The sequence below is a fragment of the Hemitrygon akajei genome, chromosome 13 (assembly GCF_048418815.1).
Source record: "Hemitrygon akajei chromosome 13, sHemAka1.3, whole genome shotgun sequence".
NCBI lineage: Eukaryota > Metazoa > Chordata > Chondrichthyes > Myliobatiformes > Dasyatidae > Hemitrygon > Hemitrygon akajei.
The window spans coordinates 24,864,717-24,884,679 of NC_133136.1; the positions used below are offsets into that span (position 1 = coordinate 24,864,717).

At 40.5% G+C, this 19,963-nt stretch overlaps 1 protein-coding gene across 1 annotated transcript in view; it reads left to right on the forward strand.

Annotated features, from left to right (window-relative positions):
* The window catches only part of cntfr (ciliary neurotrophic factor receptor), a 310,302-nt gene that overhangs the window by 279,386 nt on the left and 10,953 nt on the right, over positions 1 to 19,963 (forward strand). Inside the window, exons 8-9 of the mRNA XM_073064253.1 lie at positions 8,014 to 8,197; positions 10,951 to 11,071. Of these exons, the coding sequence (XP_072920354.1) occupies positions 8,014 to 8,197; positions 10,951 to 11,071 (305 nt within the window). The remainder of the gene's footprint in view (positions 1 to 8,013; positions 8,198 to 10,950; positions 11,072 to 19,963) is intronic.

The following is a 19,963-nucleotide window of genomic DNA, read 5'->3' on the forward strand; positions in this document are numbered from 1 at the left end:
ATGGAAGACATGCCTCCTCATGGCTATTCTACATCACTCTATTGAACAGCTCCTTCCCACTACTAACAGAATACAGGTGCACCCACAAAATGCGGATTGATCTGTTGCATTCTTCTAAAGTGTTTTAATTTAATTTCAAGCTTCTTTTATTTATTTTTTTCACAATTCCTTTTGACATTACTCCTCTCCTGTTAAAATGTTGCCCATTATTAGACTATATTTGACCATAAAATATAGGAGCGGAATTAGGCCATATGTGCCATCAAGTCTGCTCCACAGAGCTGAATTATTATCCCTCTTAACCCCATTCCAGTGTCTTCTCCCTGCAACCTCTCATGCCCTGACTAATCAAGAACCTATCAACCTCTGCTTTAAACATACCCAGTGACTTGGCCACCACAGATGTCTGTGGCAATGAATTCCACAGGCTCACCACCCTCTGGCCAAAGAAATTCCTCCTCATCTCTGTTCTAAAGGAACATCCTTCTATTCTGAGGCTGTGCCCTCTGCTCCCAGACTCAGAATGGTCTCCTCGAAGAACAGTCAGCTCCTGTCTGATAACTCACTATAAGCATTTGTAAAGTTGAACTTATACAGGACAATTTGTTATAATAACACAAAACATAGTGAAGGAAACCTTACCCTCACTTCCCTGATGTGCACGTTAATAAAAGTTGCTCATCAGCAATGAGCAGTGAAAATTCTGTCCTGATTTCTCTATTCACTAGTGAAAGGCATTCAGAAAAAAATATATAGCCCTTCATACTTTTAATTTTTAAAACTTCTGTTTGAGGACCATTTTTATATAATGCCTTGATCATCATTATATTCATGCCAATTGTACGTTTTAAATGCATAGAAGTAAAAGTTAAATAGCTCGACAAGATTCAGACATGGGAGTTCTGCTCTTTAACGAAGTGCAAATCACATGTTATGGTGAGTAAAAGACTGGAAGTCATCTCCAATGAGTTTCAAGCTTGTAGAACATGAAATGAAAATATTCTGAGGAGTTTCTTCTGCTCCATTCCATGATGCCAAATGAGTTTGGTGTCTGAGTGAACAATCTACTGAATCCCACAAGAGATGGCACCATGTGGCCCATTATCTCAATATAGGTATAGGTGATGAGTGATTTTTAGCAGAAAGAAGTCAAATGGTTCTATCACTGAGGCTGCAACAACACCTGACTCCCTCATCTTTAGACCACTGGTCCCTTTGGGTCATCATTCTCCTTACTGTGCAACATGTACATTTATGGGAAGCATCTAACTGCTTTATTTATTTAGATCGTGGTACATGTGACAATAATGATTGTACTACTTCATTGGTGCCAGAAGCATGGCAACACGTAGGGGCTGCCCCCAGCACAATCCTCAGACTATGTTGGCTGTTGGTGCAAAACGGCACATTTTCACTGTATGCTTTGGTGCACGTGTACAAATAAAGCTAATCTTTTAAATAAAGAATTCAGTGCAAGCTGTCTACAGGATACACCTGTATAGCTGTGAGTCTTTTGCTTGCACCTTCCAGCAATGGTTTCTGACCACTTATAAAAATAAAGGCAGAATCATCTCTCAGATCCCCTCCTCTTTGGGCATTATCCTATCCTGGGCATGTATCACACTTTCTTCATGATGGCAGAGACAAAGTTGAAGATTTTTCCCACTTGGCAGTACAGAATGATTATATTTATTCACCATTAGAGGTGTGTGAGAACAAAGCTTATGGAGTAGTGCTGCTCTTCTTGGCAACAACCATATCCTGAGAATAAAAGTCAGAAATCTAAATTGCGGAGTATTATTTATACATGGCACTGTTTATACTGTCATGAATTATTACCCTCAAAGTCAAGTTCAAAGTAAATTTATTATCAAAGCACATATGTGTCACCATATACTACCTTGAGATTTATCCTCCTGCGGACATTTCCAGGAAAATTAAAAACTATAACAGGTTGCAAGGTAATAACTGTTTCTGAACCTGGTGCTGTGGAATCGAAGGCTCCTTTACCTCCTTCCCAATGGTAGTAGTAGCGAGCAGAAAGCATGGGCTGGATGGTGAGGAGGGTGGAATCCTGTAACTACATATGGAGTCACCAGAAGATTATAATAGATAGAGCCTTCAAACGATTTATTTTGAACATACCCATGGAATTGTAGTCAACCAGGTGATGCTGTGGCTATGATCAACTAGTTGTGCAAAAGCCTGATCATTTGGTTTGTATGTCTTAGTACATTTACAAAGCCATTAGGAGAACCAACCATTCATGAATAATGATTTGGTTCTGAGGGAAATCAAAACAGAAAGTGCATTTATTGATTAAGTTCCTGGGTAAGCGAGCTTAATGCAATGACTCATTGGCATTGATTAAAAAAAACGATATATATAAATTTGAAATTGCTACTTTGTGAAAAAAATGTTAGACAATGCTCTAAATGTATAACCCCTCCAAAAAGTCTGGAGCATTTGATTATAATTTTGTTCAGGCTGGGTATTGTGCTTTTTAAAACCTAAACCAGATTATGACAAACTCAACCTCAGCAATCCTGTCGGAAATGGATTTTACTATAAGATTAATCTGTCTGGATACATCAATGGATTAGGAATTGGAATTACTTTCCATATGTCATAAAGATAGTGCATGTACTTTTAACTGTTAAAGATGAACCCAATTACCAAGTGTTGTGCTTGGCTACAGCTCGAGTGATTTCCGTAAATTAAAATAGATTTTTCTGCAGCTGCCGCTATATGCATCCACATCTGGGTTCCCAATGCTTACATTTACATTAACACGCACTAACTAACCAAGAACCGAAAGGATTCTCAATGCAAATTGCATAATTTATTTATCTAATAATTTATGTACTTAGTGGTACAGGATGGACCAGGCCCTTCCAGCCCAAAGCGTCACACCACCCATTTAACACTGATCACAGGACAATTTACAATGACCAATGAACCTACAAACCGATACATCTTTAGACCGTGGAAGGAAATTGGAGCACCCGGAGGAAATCCATACGATCACAGGAGTACGTAAAACCACTTACAGACGGTGCCAGAACTGAATCCAAACTCCAAACATCCTGAGTTGTAATAGCATCATGCTAACCACTGCACTACCATCAACCTTTCAGATCACTTATTTGTTTATTGTGCATTTACTTGCATGCCAAGAGGATCATTCAGCATTTGGATCGAGCTGCTGCAGGTGGTCGTAGAGGGAGATACATTAGGGACGTTTAAGAAACTCTTAGATAGGCACATGAATGGGTGTGAAGTGTGAGATTGATCTTGGAGTTGTAGGTTAAAAGATCGGCACAGTATTGTGGGCTGACGTACCTGTACTGTGGTGTGATATTCTATGTTCTAAGTTAACATTGCCCATATAATTTTCACATTGAGAAAACGTCAAGAATGAGCTCTCTGGCATATTTAATTATCTAAGTGCTTATTACATACGTTATGTCATAGTTGGGAGTTTTACTGCTATGCTGTGAGGTACTTTATGTTAGCAGTTTTCTGTAAAAGCAGTGTGCTACACTGGAAAGTGTGCTTGGCTTCGGCTAAGATAAGGAGTCATGTCCAACTTAGGATTGTGAGAGAAGGTTCTGGAGAGCTCTGGGGAAGAGATTTCTGAAGGACAGTGGTCTGGTTTGGAGTCTTTGGACGAGAGCTGTGGATTGGGCCACAGGGAAGATGCCACAGAATGCCGTTGGAAGGAGAGTCATCAGTGCAGGAAGTGCTTTGTGCAGGTGAATGGCTCCAAGGAGGAAGGGCCAGTACTCCTGAGAGAGACAGTTCATTTGAGTTCGTCTTCGAAGGGAATTCGGAATGTGGCCGGTGCTTCCAAGCAGACCGTGGGTACAGCACATGAGTAAGAGGTACTCCCCTGAATACTCCAGTTTGAGCTCAAATGTTATGTGCACATTGGACAGGTTTAACTGTAATGGGCCCTTTTATTTGTCATTACGTTTTCTGTAACTGTTTGATGAAGTTGAAAATTGATAAATATGCTTCCATTATAGTTTTATACTGGTATACGATCTGTCATTTCTGGGCTGCCAATAACTCCTTATGGGCAGTACTTACACAGTATTCGCTCAAATCAAAGTTGCTTTAATTGCAACATCACAATGTTCCTGTTTGTTTGAAGCCCCCGGTCATACCGACCCTAGGTGTACATCTTTTACAAAAGGTTGCCTTCTCGCTGCTGAGTCATGTGGCTGTTAGCCAACGGGTCACGTCTGTATGCGAGAGGGTTACATATATTACTCTTGAATTGTGCTTTTTTTAGACTGTTCCCCTTACCAGCCCATCTATTTCCCTCATACCCATCCTCATCTGCATTGAACTTACTTTTCTATTAACCAGATCTAACAATATGTCATGAATGGAGCAATTTATCACCAGTGTTCTAAAAGATTTTATGCTGATCCTACTGGATACAGCCTTTGGCGTGAATAAATGTAACCTTTCAGCAGAAGATTTTAGATAAAGAGGCACCCTGGAATAATTAATGAACTGTTTCTTAGCAGTCAGATGCTGATTTATTTGATTTGTATTTCTAGAATTTTCTGCTTTTATTTCCATATGTTCTATAGATTGTTTCTTTTCATGAAGGATTAGTAGAAATCTGGACCGGAAATCTATGCTTATCTGAAACTCTCAACTTCTGCCGAGTCAGGCTAAAATCGAGCTTTGCTGCTTTGGGAATAATGATTTCCTGTAGAAATTCGCATCTTCTAAGATATCCGAGCAGTGGAGAGAATTGGCAATGAGCCAGGTTTACAATATTCCTATTGATTATCAGGGTTATTTTAGTATTTTCGATATGGACAAGTGATCAGTTAGCTCCTGTTGATTTTGAATTTAATTATATATCCAAAATAAGGCTTACATTCCCATTATCATTTCTACCTTCTTCCTGGGGTGAAGATTAGAATAATTTTCTTGCTTTAAAGATATTGTTTGTTGCAATTTAATAATAAATTAATAATAAATATTTGGACAATATTTAAGACGGTGAACCAACAAAATTGGCATTCATGCATCTCTGCTCATATCAACTCCGGAGACCTTCCATCCTCAGCCAAAAAACTCATAATTCCCACACCCCACACTGCTCGGTTTTCCTCCTCCCCAAGATCCACAAGCCTGACTGTCCTGGTAGGCCTTTAGTTTCGGCCTGCTCCTGCCCCACTGAACTTGTATCTGCCTACCTAGACTCCATTTTGTCACCCATAGTTCAGTCCTTCCCCACCTACATCCGGGATACATCCCATGCCCTCCACCTCTTCAATAACTTCCAGTTTCCTGGTCCCGACCGCTTCATTTTCACCATGGATGTCCAATCCTTATATCTTTATACACTTCAATTCCCCATCAAGAAGGTCTCAAAGCCCTCCGCACTTTCTTGACAATAGACCTCACCAGTTCCCAAACATCACCACACTCCTTCGGTTGGTGGAACTTAATAACTTAATAACACTTAATAACTTCTCTTTCAGCTCCTCCCACTTTCTTCAGACCAAGGGTGTAGCTATGGGCACTCGCATGGGCCCCAGCTATGCCTGCCTCTTTGTGGGTTATGTGGAACAGTCCATGCTCCAAATCTATACTGGTACTGCTCCCCAACTTTTCCTTCACTACATTGACAACTACATTGGTGCTGCTTCCTGCACCCAGGCTGAGCTCGTCAATTTCATCAACTTTGCCTCTAACTTTCACCCAGCCCTCAAATTCACTTGGTCCATCTCGGACACTTCTCTCCCCTTTCTCAATCTCTCGCTCTCCATCTCTGGAGACAGACTGTCCACGGACATCTTCTATAAACCCACTGACTTTCATAACTACCTTGACTATACCTCTTCCCACTCTGCCAAATGTAAAATTCTATTCCCTATTCCCAGTTCCTCCGTCTCCGCCACATCTGCTCCCAGGATGAGGCTTTCCATTCCAGGACATCTCAAATGTCCTCTTTCTTTAAGAATCGTGGTTTCCCTTCTGCCATCATCAACGATGCCCTCACCCGCATCTCCTCTTTTTCCCGCACTTCGGCCCTCACCCAATCCTCCTGTCACCACAACAGGGACCGTGCTCCCCTTGTTCTCACCTACCACCCCACCAGCCTCCGGATCCAGCATATTATCATCCGCAACTTCCGCCACCTTCAACAGGACCCCACCACTATGCACATCTTTCCCTCTCTACCCCTCTCTGCTTTTTGCAGGGATCGTTCCCTCCACAACTGCCTGGTCCACACGTCCCTCCCCACAGATCTCCCACCTGGTACTTATCCCTGCAAGTGTCCCTACATCTCCTCTCTTACCACCATTCAGGGCCCCAAACAGTCCTTCCAGGTGAGGCAACACTTCTCTTGTGAGTCTGTTGGGGTAATCTATTGCATCCAGTGCTCCTGGTGCAGCCTCCTCGACATCAACGAGACCCGACGCAGATTGGGGGACCACTTCATCGAGCACCTCCACTCCGTCCACCACAACAGACAGGATCTCCAGGTGGCCACCCACTTCAACTCTGCTTCACATTCCCGTTCAGATATGTCCATACATGGCCTCCACCTCTACTGCCATGATGAGGCCAAACTCAGGTTGGAGGAGCAACACCTCATATACTGGCTGGGTAGTCTTCAGCCCCTTGGTATGAACATCAAATTCTCCAACTTCCAGTAATTCCCTCCCTCTCCCTTCCACCATCCCACTTTCACTCTGCCTCCTCTTCTAGGTGCCTAACATCTCTCTCATGATTCTGTCTTCTTCTACTACCCATAGTGCTTTCCCCTTACATTCCTTCTTCACCTCCCCGGCCTATCCCCTCCCTGTTTCCCCTCCCCCACCCCTTGATCTTTCCTCTGATTGGTTTTTCACCTGGCACCTTCCACCCTCCCTCCCCCTGCCTTCTTTATAGGGCCCTGCCCTCTCCTTCTTCAGTCCTGACGAAGGGTCTCAGCCCAAAACGTTGACTGCTCGTTTCAACGGCTGCTGCCCAACCTGCTGAGTTCATCCAGCTTTTGTACGTGTTGATTTGGCATTCACGTGGCCGGTTCCTCCAAATCTTCATTTTCACTTTTCAGATTCAGATTCATTTATACGTTATTAGATACTTCCTGTACCTAACAAAGAGGTCACTGAGTGCATGTTCATGGTCTTTTGCTTCTGTAGCCCATCCATTTCTAAATTTGATATGTTGTGCATTCAGAGATGCTCGTCGGCACGCACTGTTGCAACACATGGTTATTTGAATATTACTGTCCTCTCCCTGTCAACTTGAACCAGTCTGGCAATTCTCCTCTGACCTCTCTCATTATCAAAGCATTTTCACCCACAGAACTTTTTTTTGTTTGCACCATTCCCTGTAAACTCTAGAGACTGTTATGTAGAGAGAAATAATCCCTGGATATCAGCAGTTTCCGAGATACCTAGATCACTTTGCCTGGCACCAACAATCATTCCATGGTCAAAGTCACTTAGATCACGTTTCTTCCCCATTCTGGTGTTTGGTCTGAAAAACAACTGAACCTCTTGACCGTGTCTGCATGCTTTTATCCCTTGAGTTGTCGCCATATGATTAGCTGATTAGATTAACAAGCAGGTGTACATAATAAAGTGGCCACTGTGTGTATGCATCACATGTACGTGGAAACATACGGTGAACTGTTTCGTTTGTGATTTTGCGATTGTGAAATCCAGCTGATGAAGGGGAACTTAAATGCTAAATGTCATAAAGCTTGAAGTAAATAAGGAATGAAATAATCACAGTCTTACTGCGTGACTGCTGGTTGCAGTGGTTTGAAGTGCATACAATAAATAGGCTAGAGTCAACATCTATACATTGACGTTTGGGTTACTGCAGGGGAATATAGAGAAAGTGGTACTTGAAAAGAATGAAACAATCCTAAAGGTGGTGACATTGAGATAGATTTAGTGATTACCCTGTTGCCTTGCACTACTATTTGTTGATACCTGTCTGATGATCTGTTTCTGTTGTTCGTAGGTCGAGGTGACTGATGTTCCATTTCATACAATCACTGATGCATATGAAGGGAAGGAACACATAATACAAGTTGCTGCTAAAGACAGTGAGATTGGGACCTGGAGTGAATGGAGTAAGGCTGTACATGCAACACCATGGACTGCATTTACATCAGGTTACAACCCTATAGAAAGAAACACCAATGGTATGATCTAACATAACTGTACAGTGTATTTTTTTGGTTTATATCTTTCATAACTTTGAAAGTCTTATGATGCTGAAGCCAAACAGCCAAATCTTTAAAATTGTCCTTTTATTGAGAAACAGAGAATTTATCCCTATACAATGTGTGCATCTGTCAGTCACTTGCATAACAACTTGTCATTCAGAATCCCAGTCTTGAAAAAGGGGTCTGTCAACCCGAAGCTTCAACTGTTTATTCATTTCTATAGATGCAGCCTGACCTGCTGAGTTCCTGCAGCATTTTGTGTGTGTTGCTTTGGATTGCCAGCATCTGCAGAATTTTTCGTGTTTATGATTCATAAATAATATTTCTTTGAAAGTGTGTGTGTGTGTGTGTGTGTGGGGGTGTGTTTGTGTGTGTGTGTGTATGTGTGTGTGTGTGTGTGTGTACATTTGTACTTTTGAAATCTGCCTTTGAATTTAAGAATTTGTTTAACTAATTTGGGTAGTAATTGGTATTGGTTTATTATTGTCACATGTACTGAAATACAGTGAGAGGCTTGTATTGCGTACTGTTCCTACAGGTCAAATCATTACACAGTGCATTGAGATACAAGGTTAAATAGCAGAGTGCAGAATAAAATGTACAGTCCAGTACAGGGGTAATCAATAAACTGCAAGATCATAATGACGTACACTGTGAGGTCAAGAATACATTTTCTTATACTAGGGAAGCATTTACTAATTTTAAAACAGCTGGAGTTACTAGCCTTGCAACAGCAAGATAGAAACTGTCCTTAAGCCTGGTGGTACATATTTCAGGTTTTTCTGTTTTCTGCTCAGTTGAATGCGGTGAGAAGGATAACCAGAATCCATGGAGGGGAGGCTGGTTTCTGTGATGTGCTGAGCTGTGTCCACAATCCTCTGCAGTTTTGTGTGGCCACATGCAGAGCAATTGCCATTCCAAGCTATTATACATTCAGACAGGATATTTTCTATGGTCCATTGATAAAAATTAGTAAGGGTCACCAGGGTGATGCCAAATTTCGTTAGCCTCCTGAGGAGGTAGAGACTTTGGTGAGTTTTCTTGGCCTTGGTGTTAGTTACCTGCTTCATGTGGGAGCATTATAAACGTGAAAGTTAGAATATTGCCATATTAAGGCTCGAATGTGCTTTTAGCTCTACTTAATAAATGGACAGTTCACTTGAATTAAAACTTGGCAGACGCTCATTATAAACCATTACAGAACTAAAGTTCACATATGCCTTTATGTAAAGCCCTGAGCACAAATGGGAAGGAGGGCTTTTTTGAAACCCACATGAAAAGGCTATGGGGATGTAGTCCTTAGTTTCTTCAGCAAAGTTCTCCCATTCTGATAGTTTAACTATCTCATGATTTACAGAGTGGGGGTCAGACTGTCTTTGCAGTCATTCCAAATTGCAAGCTGCCTGCTCTTTCAGGCAAGCAACCAACAGCAATGCTAATGAGGCTAGCTGTTAAAATGAATATGTCACATCATTCAGGCAGTGTATGTCATTCTTTGATGAAAACATCCTCTGTGCCAGAGGATGTTTGATTAATTCTGGTTGATTACAAAATAGATTTAAAAAGACAATCTTCCAACTAAACAGCAAGTGGATAGAGACTCAATAGAGTATCCCTTTTGCCAATTACCTTTCCGGCCCCTTTTGCCAATCACCTTTCCGGCTCTCAGCTTCACCCCGCCCCCTCCGGTCTCCTATCATTTTGCATTTTCCCCTCCCCCTCCTACTTTCAAATCTCTTACTATCTTTCCTTTCAGTTAGTCCTGACGAAGGGTCTTGGCCCGAAACATCGACAGTGCTTCTTCCTATAGATGCTGCCTGGCCTGCTGTGTTCCACCAGCATTTTGTGCGTGTTGCTTGAATTTCCAGCATCTGCAGATTTCTTTATGTTTGGAATATCTCTTTAGTCTGCTTCCTCGTGTGCAACATGGATTGGTTGTAGAAATTACGTTATTATGTTCCACAGTTTTCTCAATTCCTTATATCTGTCAAACAAACCTGCATGCTAGGAGAAAGCTTGAATTTATATAATGTCTAATATGTTCACCTGATTCAATGAATATTAAGTAAGCAGGTTTCCCACAAGGTCCCACAAAGAAACAATTTATTTTTGATATTATTAGAAGAGGGGAAATTATTGATCAGAATTCTCTGCTTTCCTTTAAATACTACCTTTTGGGTTTTTTAATATTCACCATAACAGAGGATGCTACTGTGGTGAACTACATATACCTGTCTGGACACGCTTCCCCTGCTGACTGCTCCTGTGGCTCCTCCCACAGACCCTGGTATAAAGGCGATTGGGGCCTGAGCCATGCCTCTCAGTCTCCAGGATGTAGCATGGTGGTCAATTGCTGCTTGTTCTTTCTTCCAGTCAATAAAAGCCGATATCTCGCCTCATGTCTCAGAGAGTTATTGATGGTGCATCAGCTACACTTGTGGCAGAGTAGCATTCTGTTAGTACTTCAGAAAGCTTAACTGATACAGTATATCCTAGTCCTGGAGTAGGGCCTGAATTTTTACGGCAGAGAAATCTGTCTTTGGTTGGAGTTAATGGAGTCGAATGTACTCAGTATGCAACTGATACTTGTGCACATGTTTAGGATTACCAAACAATGATGAGTTTATGGCATGACTGTTTAAGATGCAAAAAAAATCAGCTAAGCCAAGGCAAATGTAAAGTATTGATGTAATGTCATGACCTTAATAAATCTTTTATTGCTTCGACAGTTTCAGAAAATTTAACCAGTACAACCCCAAGTGTCAGTGCCAACCGAAAAGGCAGCAACTCTCCGAAAGTAGAATTATCCATGATATTGTTCCTCGGCGTGATCATGACTTTATTTATCTGGTAAGATGCTCAACTCCTCTGTTTGCTGAGCTGCAACTTTCTTCAGGTGTTGCCTGCCCAGTGAAATAATTTGAACAAAAGTCTTAATGGCTTTGATTCAGAGAATGTGCAGTTATTACTTCAAAGGTGGATAAATTTAATTAATTAGTTCTTGTAACACAGATCTTACAGTTGGAAATCTGGAGCACTGATAAGTTATCCAGTGAAGATTAGCATTACCGCTCTCATGTACATTGGAACATACAGTAAAATATGTTATTTACGTCAATGAACAACAGTCCAAGGATGTGGTGGGTGGAGCCTGCAAGAGTTGCCATGCTGCCAGCACCAACATAGCATGCCCTCAACTTACCAATCCTTACATCTTTGGAACATGGGAGGAAACTGGAACAGCTGAAGGAAACCTACACAATCATAGGGAGAAACTCCTTACAGGCAGCAGCAGAAATTAAACCCATATCACTGATTGCTGGCACTGGTCTTCTTTTATTTGGTGCCATGGTAACAGAGCAGTTAGCACAACACTATTACAGCTGAGGGCATAGGAGTCTGGAGCTCAATCCTGGTGGCCTCTGTGAGGAGACGTTACGCCTTCCCAATGGGATGCATTGGTTTTCCCTAGGTCCTCCAGTTTAAACCCAAAATCCAAAGATGTACTGGGTAGGTTAATTACTCATTGTAAATTGTCCCGCATTTAGATAAGGGTTAAATCGGGGTTGTCAGGATTTACTGATAAATGTGACTCAAAGGACCAGAAAGGCCCATTCCACGATGCATCCGTAAATATGTAAGATAAAGTAAATATCAGATGGACACTACCCAGAGCAACAAAATCTTCTGATTCAGGCTCACAGTAAGATCCCATCTGCAGCTTAAAAGATTTAGCCCTTAACCTACTCGGCAGCAAAACATAACCTGGTAGTATGTTGAACAAAATAAATAAGTATTCAAGATTAACTTTATTTGCCATATACACACATTGGCCTCTTCTTTAGGTACAAGAGTGGATCCTGATGTGGTCTTCTGCTGCTGTAGCTCATCCACTTCAAGGTTCGATGTGTTGTGCATTCAGAGATGCTCTTCTGGACACCACTGTTAGAACGTGTGGTTAATTGAGTTCCTGTCACCTTCCTGTCAACTTGAACCAGTCTGGCCATTCTCCTCTGACCAGTTTTTAATTAACAAGGCATTTTCACACACAGAACTGCCATTCACTGGATTTTTTTTTTGTTTTCATGCCTTTCTCTGTAAACTCTAGAGACCATTGTGCATAAAAATTCAGGACATCAGCAGTTTCTGAGAGAGTCATAGCACCCCGACTAGCACCAACAGTCATTCTGCAGTGTATCACACTTCATCCCCATTCTGATGCTTGGTCAGATTCAGATTCAGTTTATTGTCATTTAGAAATCACAAATACAATGCAGTTAAAAAATGAGACAATATTCCCCCAGAATGATATCACGAAAAAGCACAAAACAGACCACACAAGAAAAACCATAAATCAAGTCTTTATTGTCTCAACCATAAATCAAGTCTTGACCATGTCTGCATGCTTTTATGCTTTGAGTTACTGCCACCAGATTGGTTGATTAGATATTTGCATTAACGAGCAGGTGTACAGGGGTACATAACAAAGTGGCCACTGACTGCATAAATACTGTATATAAATGCCAGTATGTATTTACAATGTAAACAGCATTATAGAAAGTGGTTTAAAGTGTTTGCAGTGCAGTGTAGTGACTGAGGTAATAGATAGATGGGGTGAGGGTGGATTAATATTTGCATCGTATGAGGCAGTAGAAAGATCACTCTGAAGGAAAAAACAACTTGCCACAACAAACTGGGCAACTCTGAGCATAGGGAGTAAGAATAACATGTGAAAAGATTAGTGTCAGACATAAATGCATTAGGTACTCAGAAAGTCAGGCAGAATCTATTGTGGGGAATAACAGTCACCATTTCAGGCCAAGACCCTTCAACAAGACTGGAAAGGAAGGGTCAGAAACTTGAATAAGAAGATGGGGGAAAGAGAAGGAGTACAAGCCAGCAGGTGACAAGTGAAACCAGGGGAAGGGGGAAAGGAAGTAAGAAGCTGGGAGGGTATAGGTGGAAGAGGTAACAGACTGAGGCTTTATAAGGCATTGGTCAGACCACATTTGGAGTACTTTGAGCACGTCTGGGCCCTGACATTGAACAAGGTTCATGGAATGATCCAGAGAATGGAAGGGTTTATGTTTGATGGCTCTGGGCTTGTACTCTCTGCAGTTTAGAAGAATGAGATGGCATCTCATTGAAACCTATTGAAAGGCCTAGATAGCAACCTCAGAATACAAGCACATTTCTTTAGAACAAACATGATGAGGAATTTCTTTAGCCAGAGAGTGGTGAATCTGATGGAATTCATTTTCACAAGTGGCTGTGGAGGCCAAGTCACTGGGTACACTTAAGGTAGAGGTTGATAGGTTCTTGATTAGTAAGAGTGTCAAAGATTATGGGGAAAAGGCAGGAGATGGAGTTGAGAGGGTTAATATATCAGACATGATTGAAAGGCAGAGCAGACTCAGTGGGCCAAATGGCCTAATTCTGCTCCCATATCTTATGAACTTATGGCTGAAGAAGAAGGAATCTAATAGGAGAGGACAGTGGTCCATGAAAGAAAGAAAAGAAGGAGGGAAGCCAGTGTGAGGTGTTGGCAGGTGAGGAGAAGAGAAGGGGTAAAATGGTAACCAGAACAGAGAATAGAAAGGAGAGAAGGGAGTAATGGGGTGTAATGTACAGAAGTTAGAGAAATTAATGGTCATGTTATCAGGTTGGACGCTGGCCACACAGAATATGAGGGCTGCTCCTTCATTTCCTCCTTCCCTCCTTCTCTCTTTTTTATACAATAGTCCATCTGCAAATTCTTTGCCTGCTCTTCCAACCTGTCCAAGTTCTTCTGCAGATTCCCTGCCTCCACACTACACGTCCCTCCACATATTTTTTGTTTCATCTGCAAACTTGGCTGTAAAGCCATCAGTTTCTTCATCCAGACCATTAATGTATAAACAGAAAGGTTGTCATCCCAACAGTGACCACTGCAGAACTCCAATAGCCACCAGCAACCATCCTGTAAAGGATTTCTTTATCCTTAATCTCTGACTTCTTCCAGCCAGCAATACGTGCTAGTACCTATCCTCTGACATCCTGGGCTCCTATCCTGTTCATCAGCCTTGTGTGAGACTCCTTGCCAAAGGCCTTTTGAACATCCACAGACTCCCATTTGTCTGACATGCTTGTTCCTTACTCAAAGAATTCTAACAGATTGGTCAGGCAAGATCTCAGGAAACCATGTTGACTTGATCTTGCTTTATCATATACTTCCAAGTACTCCAAAGTTTCATCCTTAATAATGGACTTTAAAATCTTACCAACCACCAAGGTCAGCCTAACCAGCCTATAGTTCCTGTCTTTTGCTTTGCTCCTTTCTTAAACAGCAATGTTACATCAACAAATGTCCAATCATCTGAAGCGCTGATTCCAATCATTCTTGAATGATTGTGTCTAATGCTTCCACAATCTCTTCAGTTACCTCTTTCAGAACTCTGAATAAACTGGGGAGCAGTATATTTAATGAGTTGGAGAATTGGTTCAAAGTTCAAAGTTCAAAATAAATTTATTATCAAAGTACATATACTGTACATTACCATATACTACCCTGAGATTTTCTTGCAGGCAATCACAGTAGAACACAGAAGAGATGGTAGCATAAAGAAGTAGGGAAATAGGATGCCAGAAGTCTTTTCTGAAGAATTTGGGTTTTTATTTTAGGACATTGTTATTTATGCCAATTGTATCAATGATCTGCCAAATCACTATGAACACTGCATTTGGCAATCTACAGCAAAATTCTTTCAATATTTCACACCAAAAAAACATATACAAGAACTTACCTTCATAAATTTAAACTAATGGGAAACATACATGTTTGTGTGTTGCAAACTATGAAAGCCTTTTAGTCCTTAGAGGGATTAATTTTCAGAACAAATAAGCCCGATGGATTAAAAGCTCCACTGGAAACAAAATGTTAATACTTGTGAGAAAATAGTTATGCAAGTGGTTGTTGACGAAGCTACTATGTACTACTGCAGCTGACAGCATTCCAGTGCAATCGGGGAAGTGTGTTTTCCTGCATATTTGTGCTGTGCAAAACTACAGCTGGAGCAGCTGGTGGGATCTGTTTGGGAGAAGAACAAACAACAGGAAAAAAAAGTTACAAAGCAATATTGTTAAAAGGACATATATCTTAGAGTTATCTATTCTGCATTATCTCTTGGAATCAATTTATCCTATGTCCTCAAAGATTCCCTCTGCGATGTATGGCCACAATCCTGAATTAAAGATGGATTGCCATTACAGATCATCACTCAGTCTTGGCATTGGGTAGACTGGTAATTCAGAGACCAGGACCCGTGAACCGGGTCCAAATTCCATCCTGCAACTTTAACAGCTTTAAATTCAATCAATAAGATAAATCTGGAGTTAATGCTAGTATTAGTAGTTGTGCCTATGTTAACTTCAGTTACCCGGGAGGTGGTGGGAATGAAGGTGATACGTACATTAATGCTGCTACCCAGGGATTGTGTACATTAATATTTTTATCTGGGGGGACGTCAGCAATATTGATATTTCAAAATATGGTTAATTAAAATCATATTTTGCCAGTTTGGTTTATGTGACTGATCTCTGATTTGCCTACAAAATGGCTTTATAACACCACTGAAATGACAGACAATTGGGGATAGTCGATCAACACTGGCCTGGTCGGAAACGGTAAATGCAAGCGATTCTGCAGATGCTAGAAATCCAGAGTAGAACACACCAAATGCTGCATGAACTCAGAAGGTCAGGCAGCATCAATGGAAGGGAACAAACAGTTGCCATTTCGGACTGAGACCCTTCATCGGCTATTAGTTGTCTATTAACAAAAGTCCTTTTCCTGTACCACTTAAAGTCAATTATCTGTTGGGAAGAGATGTACTGGACTTTACTGCAACTCACAAAGAAATATACAGGCCGTGACTATGTTATTAGATATACCTGTACACCTGTTCATTAATGCAAATATCTAAACAGCCAATCACTGTTATGCATGAAAATCCCAGGACATCAGCACTTTTTGTAGTACCCAAACCACCTGTTTGGTACCAACAATCAGAAGTCACTAAGTTGCTATTCTTCCCCCACCACCCTCTCCCCCGTATTTGGTCTGAATAACAATTGAACTTCTTGACCATGTCTGCATGCTATTATGCATTGATTGGTTGTTTAGATACATGCATTAATGACCAGATGTACAAATGTACTTAATAAAGTGGCTACTGTGTATATATGGGTCCAATATGAGTCCTGATTAATGGTTTCATCTCAAAACGTACACCTTTCATTTCCCTCCATACATGCTGCCTTACTTGCTGAGTTCTTCCAGCATTTTGTGTGTGTCGCTAAAGAAAAACTATACTTGGCTTGGAATTAATAACACAAATTCACTAGATTGATTACTGGGATGAGATGATTGTCCTTCAGGGGAATATTCAGTAGGATGGGACTATACTCAGTGGTTTTTCATAATATATAAGAACATAAGAAATAGGAGCAGGAGTAGGCCATCTGGCCCATCGAGCCTGTCCTGCCATTCAATAAGTTCATGGCTGATCTGTCCGTAAACTCAGCTCCATCTACCTGCCTTTTCCCCTTAATTCCCTTACTATGTAAAAACCTATCTAACTTTATCTTGAATGTATTTAGTGAAGAAGCCTCAACTGCTTGCCTGGGCAGAGAATTCCACAGATTCACCACTCTCTGGGAAAAACAGTTTCCCTCACCTCAAACCTATATCCTGAGAACCTGCAAACCTTTGAGAAAGGTTTCCAACATCAGCAGATTTTCTCTTGCCTGAGAAAGAAGCTAACATCTCTGATAGGAAAGGCAACTGAGATAAGAAGAGGGCTATGAATATTAGGAATTGTCTTCCTGACAAACATGTGGATGTGTATATTCAGAATGGAAGAATTTTATAATGGACTTAGAAGACAAGGGAATTCGATACAGAAGTGGTCATGAGCTAGAAGATGTAGAGCTAATTTGAGGTGTTGTGCAGGCTATTTAGTTTATTCTTCTAATGTTCTTAGGAGGCACTCACAGACTGTTGGAGATGAAGAGAAGCAGGCAACTGGCAGCCATCAAATGTTATATGATACCAATATAAGGCATGTAGTTGTATCAAGAGGATTATACAATATATACATTTTTTCTCGGAATTTGTTAATAGTCCAAAGCTTATTGTGGAGATTTAAGGTAGTTTGACAAGATGCAAGACTAAATAAAATGTCCATCTATTTTATAACATTTCAAACACAATACTCATTCTCAATTTGAAAGAAATTACATCTTTTTCTATTGTTGCATTCCTTATACAGATAATGCCCTGACTGAAATTATAACTAAAGTTCAAAGTTCAAGGTAGATTTATTATGGAATTACGTATATATCACTACATACTACCCTGAGATTCATTATCTTGCAGGCATTCACAATAGAATGAGGGAATACAATAGAGTCAATGAAAACGGCACACAAAGACTATCAATCTAGTTAGAAACCTCACCACGGAGTTGAACAATTGAAACCGTGCTCCAAAATCACAAATGTATCATGACCACTATTTCTATAATGACATATGACCATGAACCCAGAAAGTAACCACATAATAAGTAACGTTATGCATTTCTATTTTCATGTCACTCCATCTTAGCCCAGTCTTTCTGCAAGGACAATGCAAACGTTTCCTGATAGAGCTGCCTTTCTGAACAACGTTGTTTTTATTTCATCCCAGAGGTATTTAGCAGGCTTGAGGTCAGGGTTCCGAGCCAGTTCACTGCTGGAACAGAGCACTCTGATCCAGTTTCCACTAGCTCACAAGCCTTGCAGTTTAGGAAGGCCAATGCACCACCTCCAGGACCTTAATGGAAGATGCTGACTAAAAGAAAACAGCGCTCAAAACAAATAAGGCTACTGTGGGTTAAAATGGAAGTTTCCATTGCCTGCTATTTGTAGTAACAATGTAACCACTTCACATACAGAGGTTTATTGTCCAGCCAAGAATGGAAATTTCCCATGGTGAGGTTACAAAAAATCATAAGGAAGAATAACTAGGTACAAGGGAGAATGAAAAAGCCTTTGTATTTTTATAACAATTATTTGTAATCATTCTCTGTCTAATAGATTTTAATTTATGCAGTCAACAAAATAAATGCAGGAAGATCCTCTGTAGTTATCCCAGAATGATAATTCACTTTGATTTGGAATTTCCAAAGTGGAAACCTTGGTTTGGTTGAATATGATCACTTGAGGATCATAAGGGAGTTTTACGACAAAATAATGGGAATGAACCAACTAATCAAAATAGGTGTAATTGAAAAATTGAAAAGCATTCTGTGAATACTACCTTTTAAACTCCCATATCTTAGTTGAGTACATTTACATAAGCAAAAGCAAATGAAGAAATTAATATCTTTGTTGCCTATTTAATTACTCAAATTTATTAGAAGAGGGAAAACATTTGACCTTTCTATTAACATATACAAAATGCTGAGTTCCTCCAGAATTTGGTGTGTGTTACTCTGGATTTCCAGCATCTGCAGAATTTCTTGTGCTAATGACCTTTTGTCTATTATCTGCTATGTTTCAACATTGCAGAGAAATAATCTGATGAAATTTTACAGGCTCCAATGGTTACCAAGCTAATTGCTTCTATTAACACCACAAATAAAATCCAAACTGTAGTGTTCTCGCACAGGTGTAAAAGAACTCTGAACTAAACACCAAGCTTAAACCAATCAATGAGGCAGTCCCAGTAAGATTAACCGTTTACTGTTCACTCTTCCACATTAACGTATGGTGAAAACTGTTGATAAAACAATACAAAATATATACAGTATTTGTTTCCTTCTTGATATCACATTTACATCATAAATACTTGCAAAAGTAAAACTACAACAACTATATCACATTAAAGTGCAACATACAGTCAGAATCTACCTACACCATCGACTGCTTTAAATACACTTCAACACAAACTATCCGCAACTCTTTAAATAACAAAAACATAAACCTTATCAACCGTCATTACTTTTAACAGAATCAGCGTTAACATTTTAAATTCAACATATCGATTATCTCATGAACTTACGGCATTGCTTCACTGATGTTTCTAGTGCGTAGAAAGAAAACTTTTCTCGCGCTGATCCTGCACATGTGAGCCCCCTCCTTCCCGTTTCTCCAAACCGGTATTTTCCCACAAGACGCGGCGAAACCGGGTGTGACGTCATCGCATGCCGCGATATATCACAGACAACGAATTTACTTTAAACAATCTTAACTTTAACTAGAAAACAATAACAAATGAATTACTAAAGCGAAAATATAATAAACTAAACAAATGCCATAAAGGCAACACACAAACATATCATGATTACATAAAGGGCTGAAATTCCGTGTAAAATATAACCTTCAGGCTACAATTCTTGATCATCATTTGAGAAACCAAAGTAAAAGACCTTGGCCCAAAGACTGAGAACAAAAATTAAGTGTAAATCAAGAAGTAGTAATGGGTGATGTCAAGCTTGTGTTGTTTTTTTTTGAGAGTGGGTTTTTAAGAGCCAAAATCTGGGGCTGAGACCCCTCAACCGGATTTGGAAAATACGTGGTGAGGGGGGAACCAGAATTAGAAGATGGGGGGAGGGGAAATACAAGCTAGAAGGTGATAGGTGGAACTAGGTGAATAGAAATATAGGCAGATGGGGGGGGGGGGAGATAAAGTGAGAAACTGGGAGGTGATTGGTGGAAAAGGTG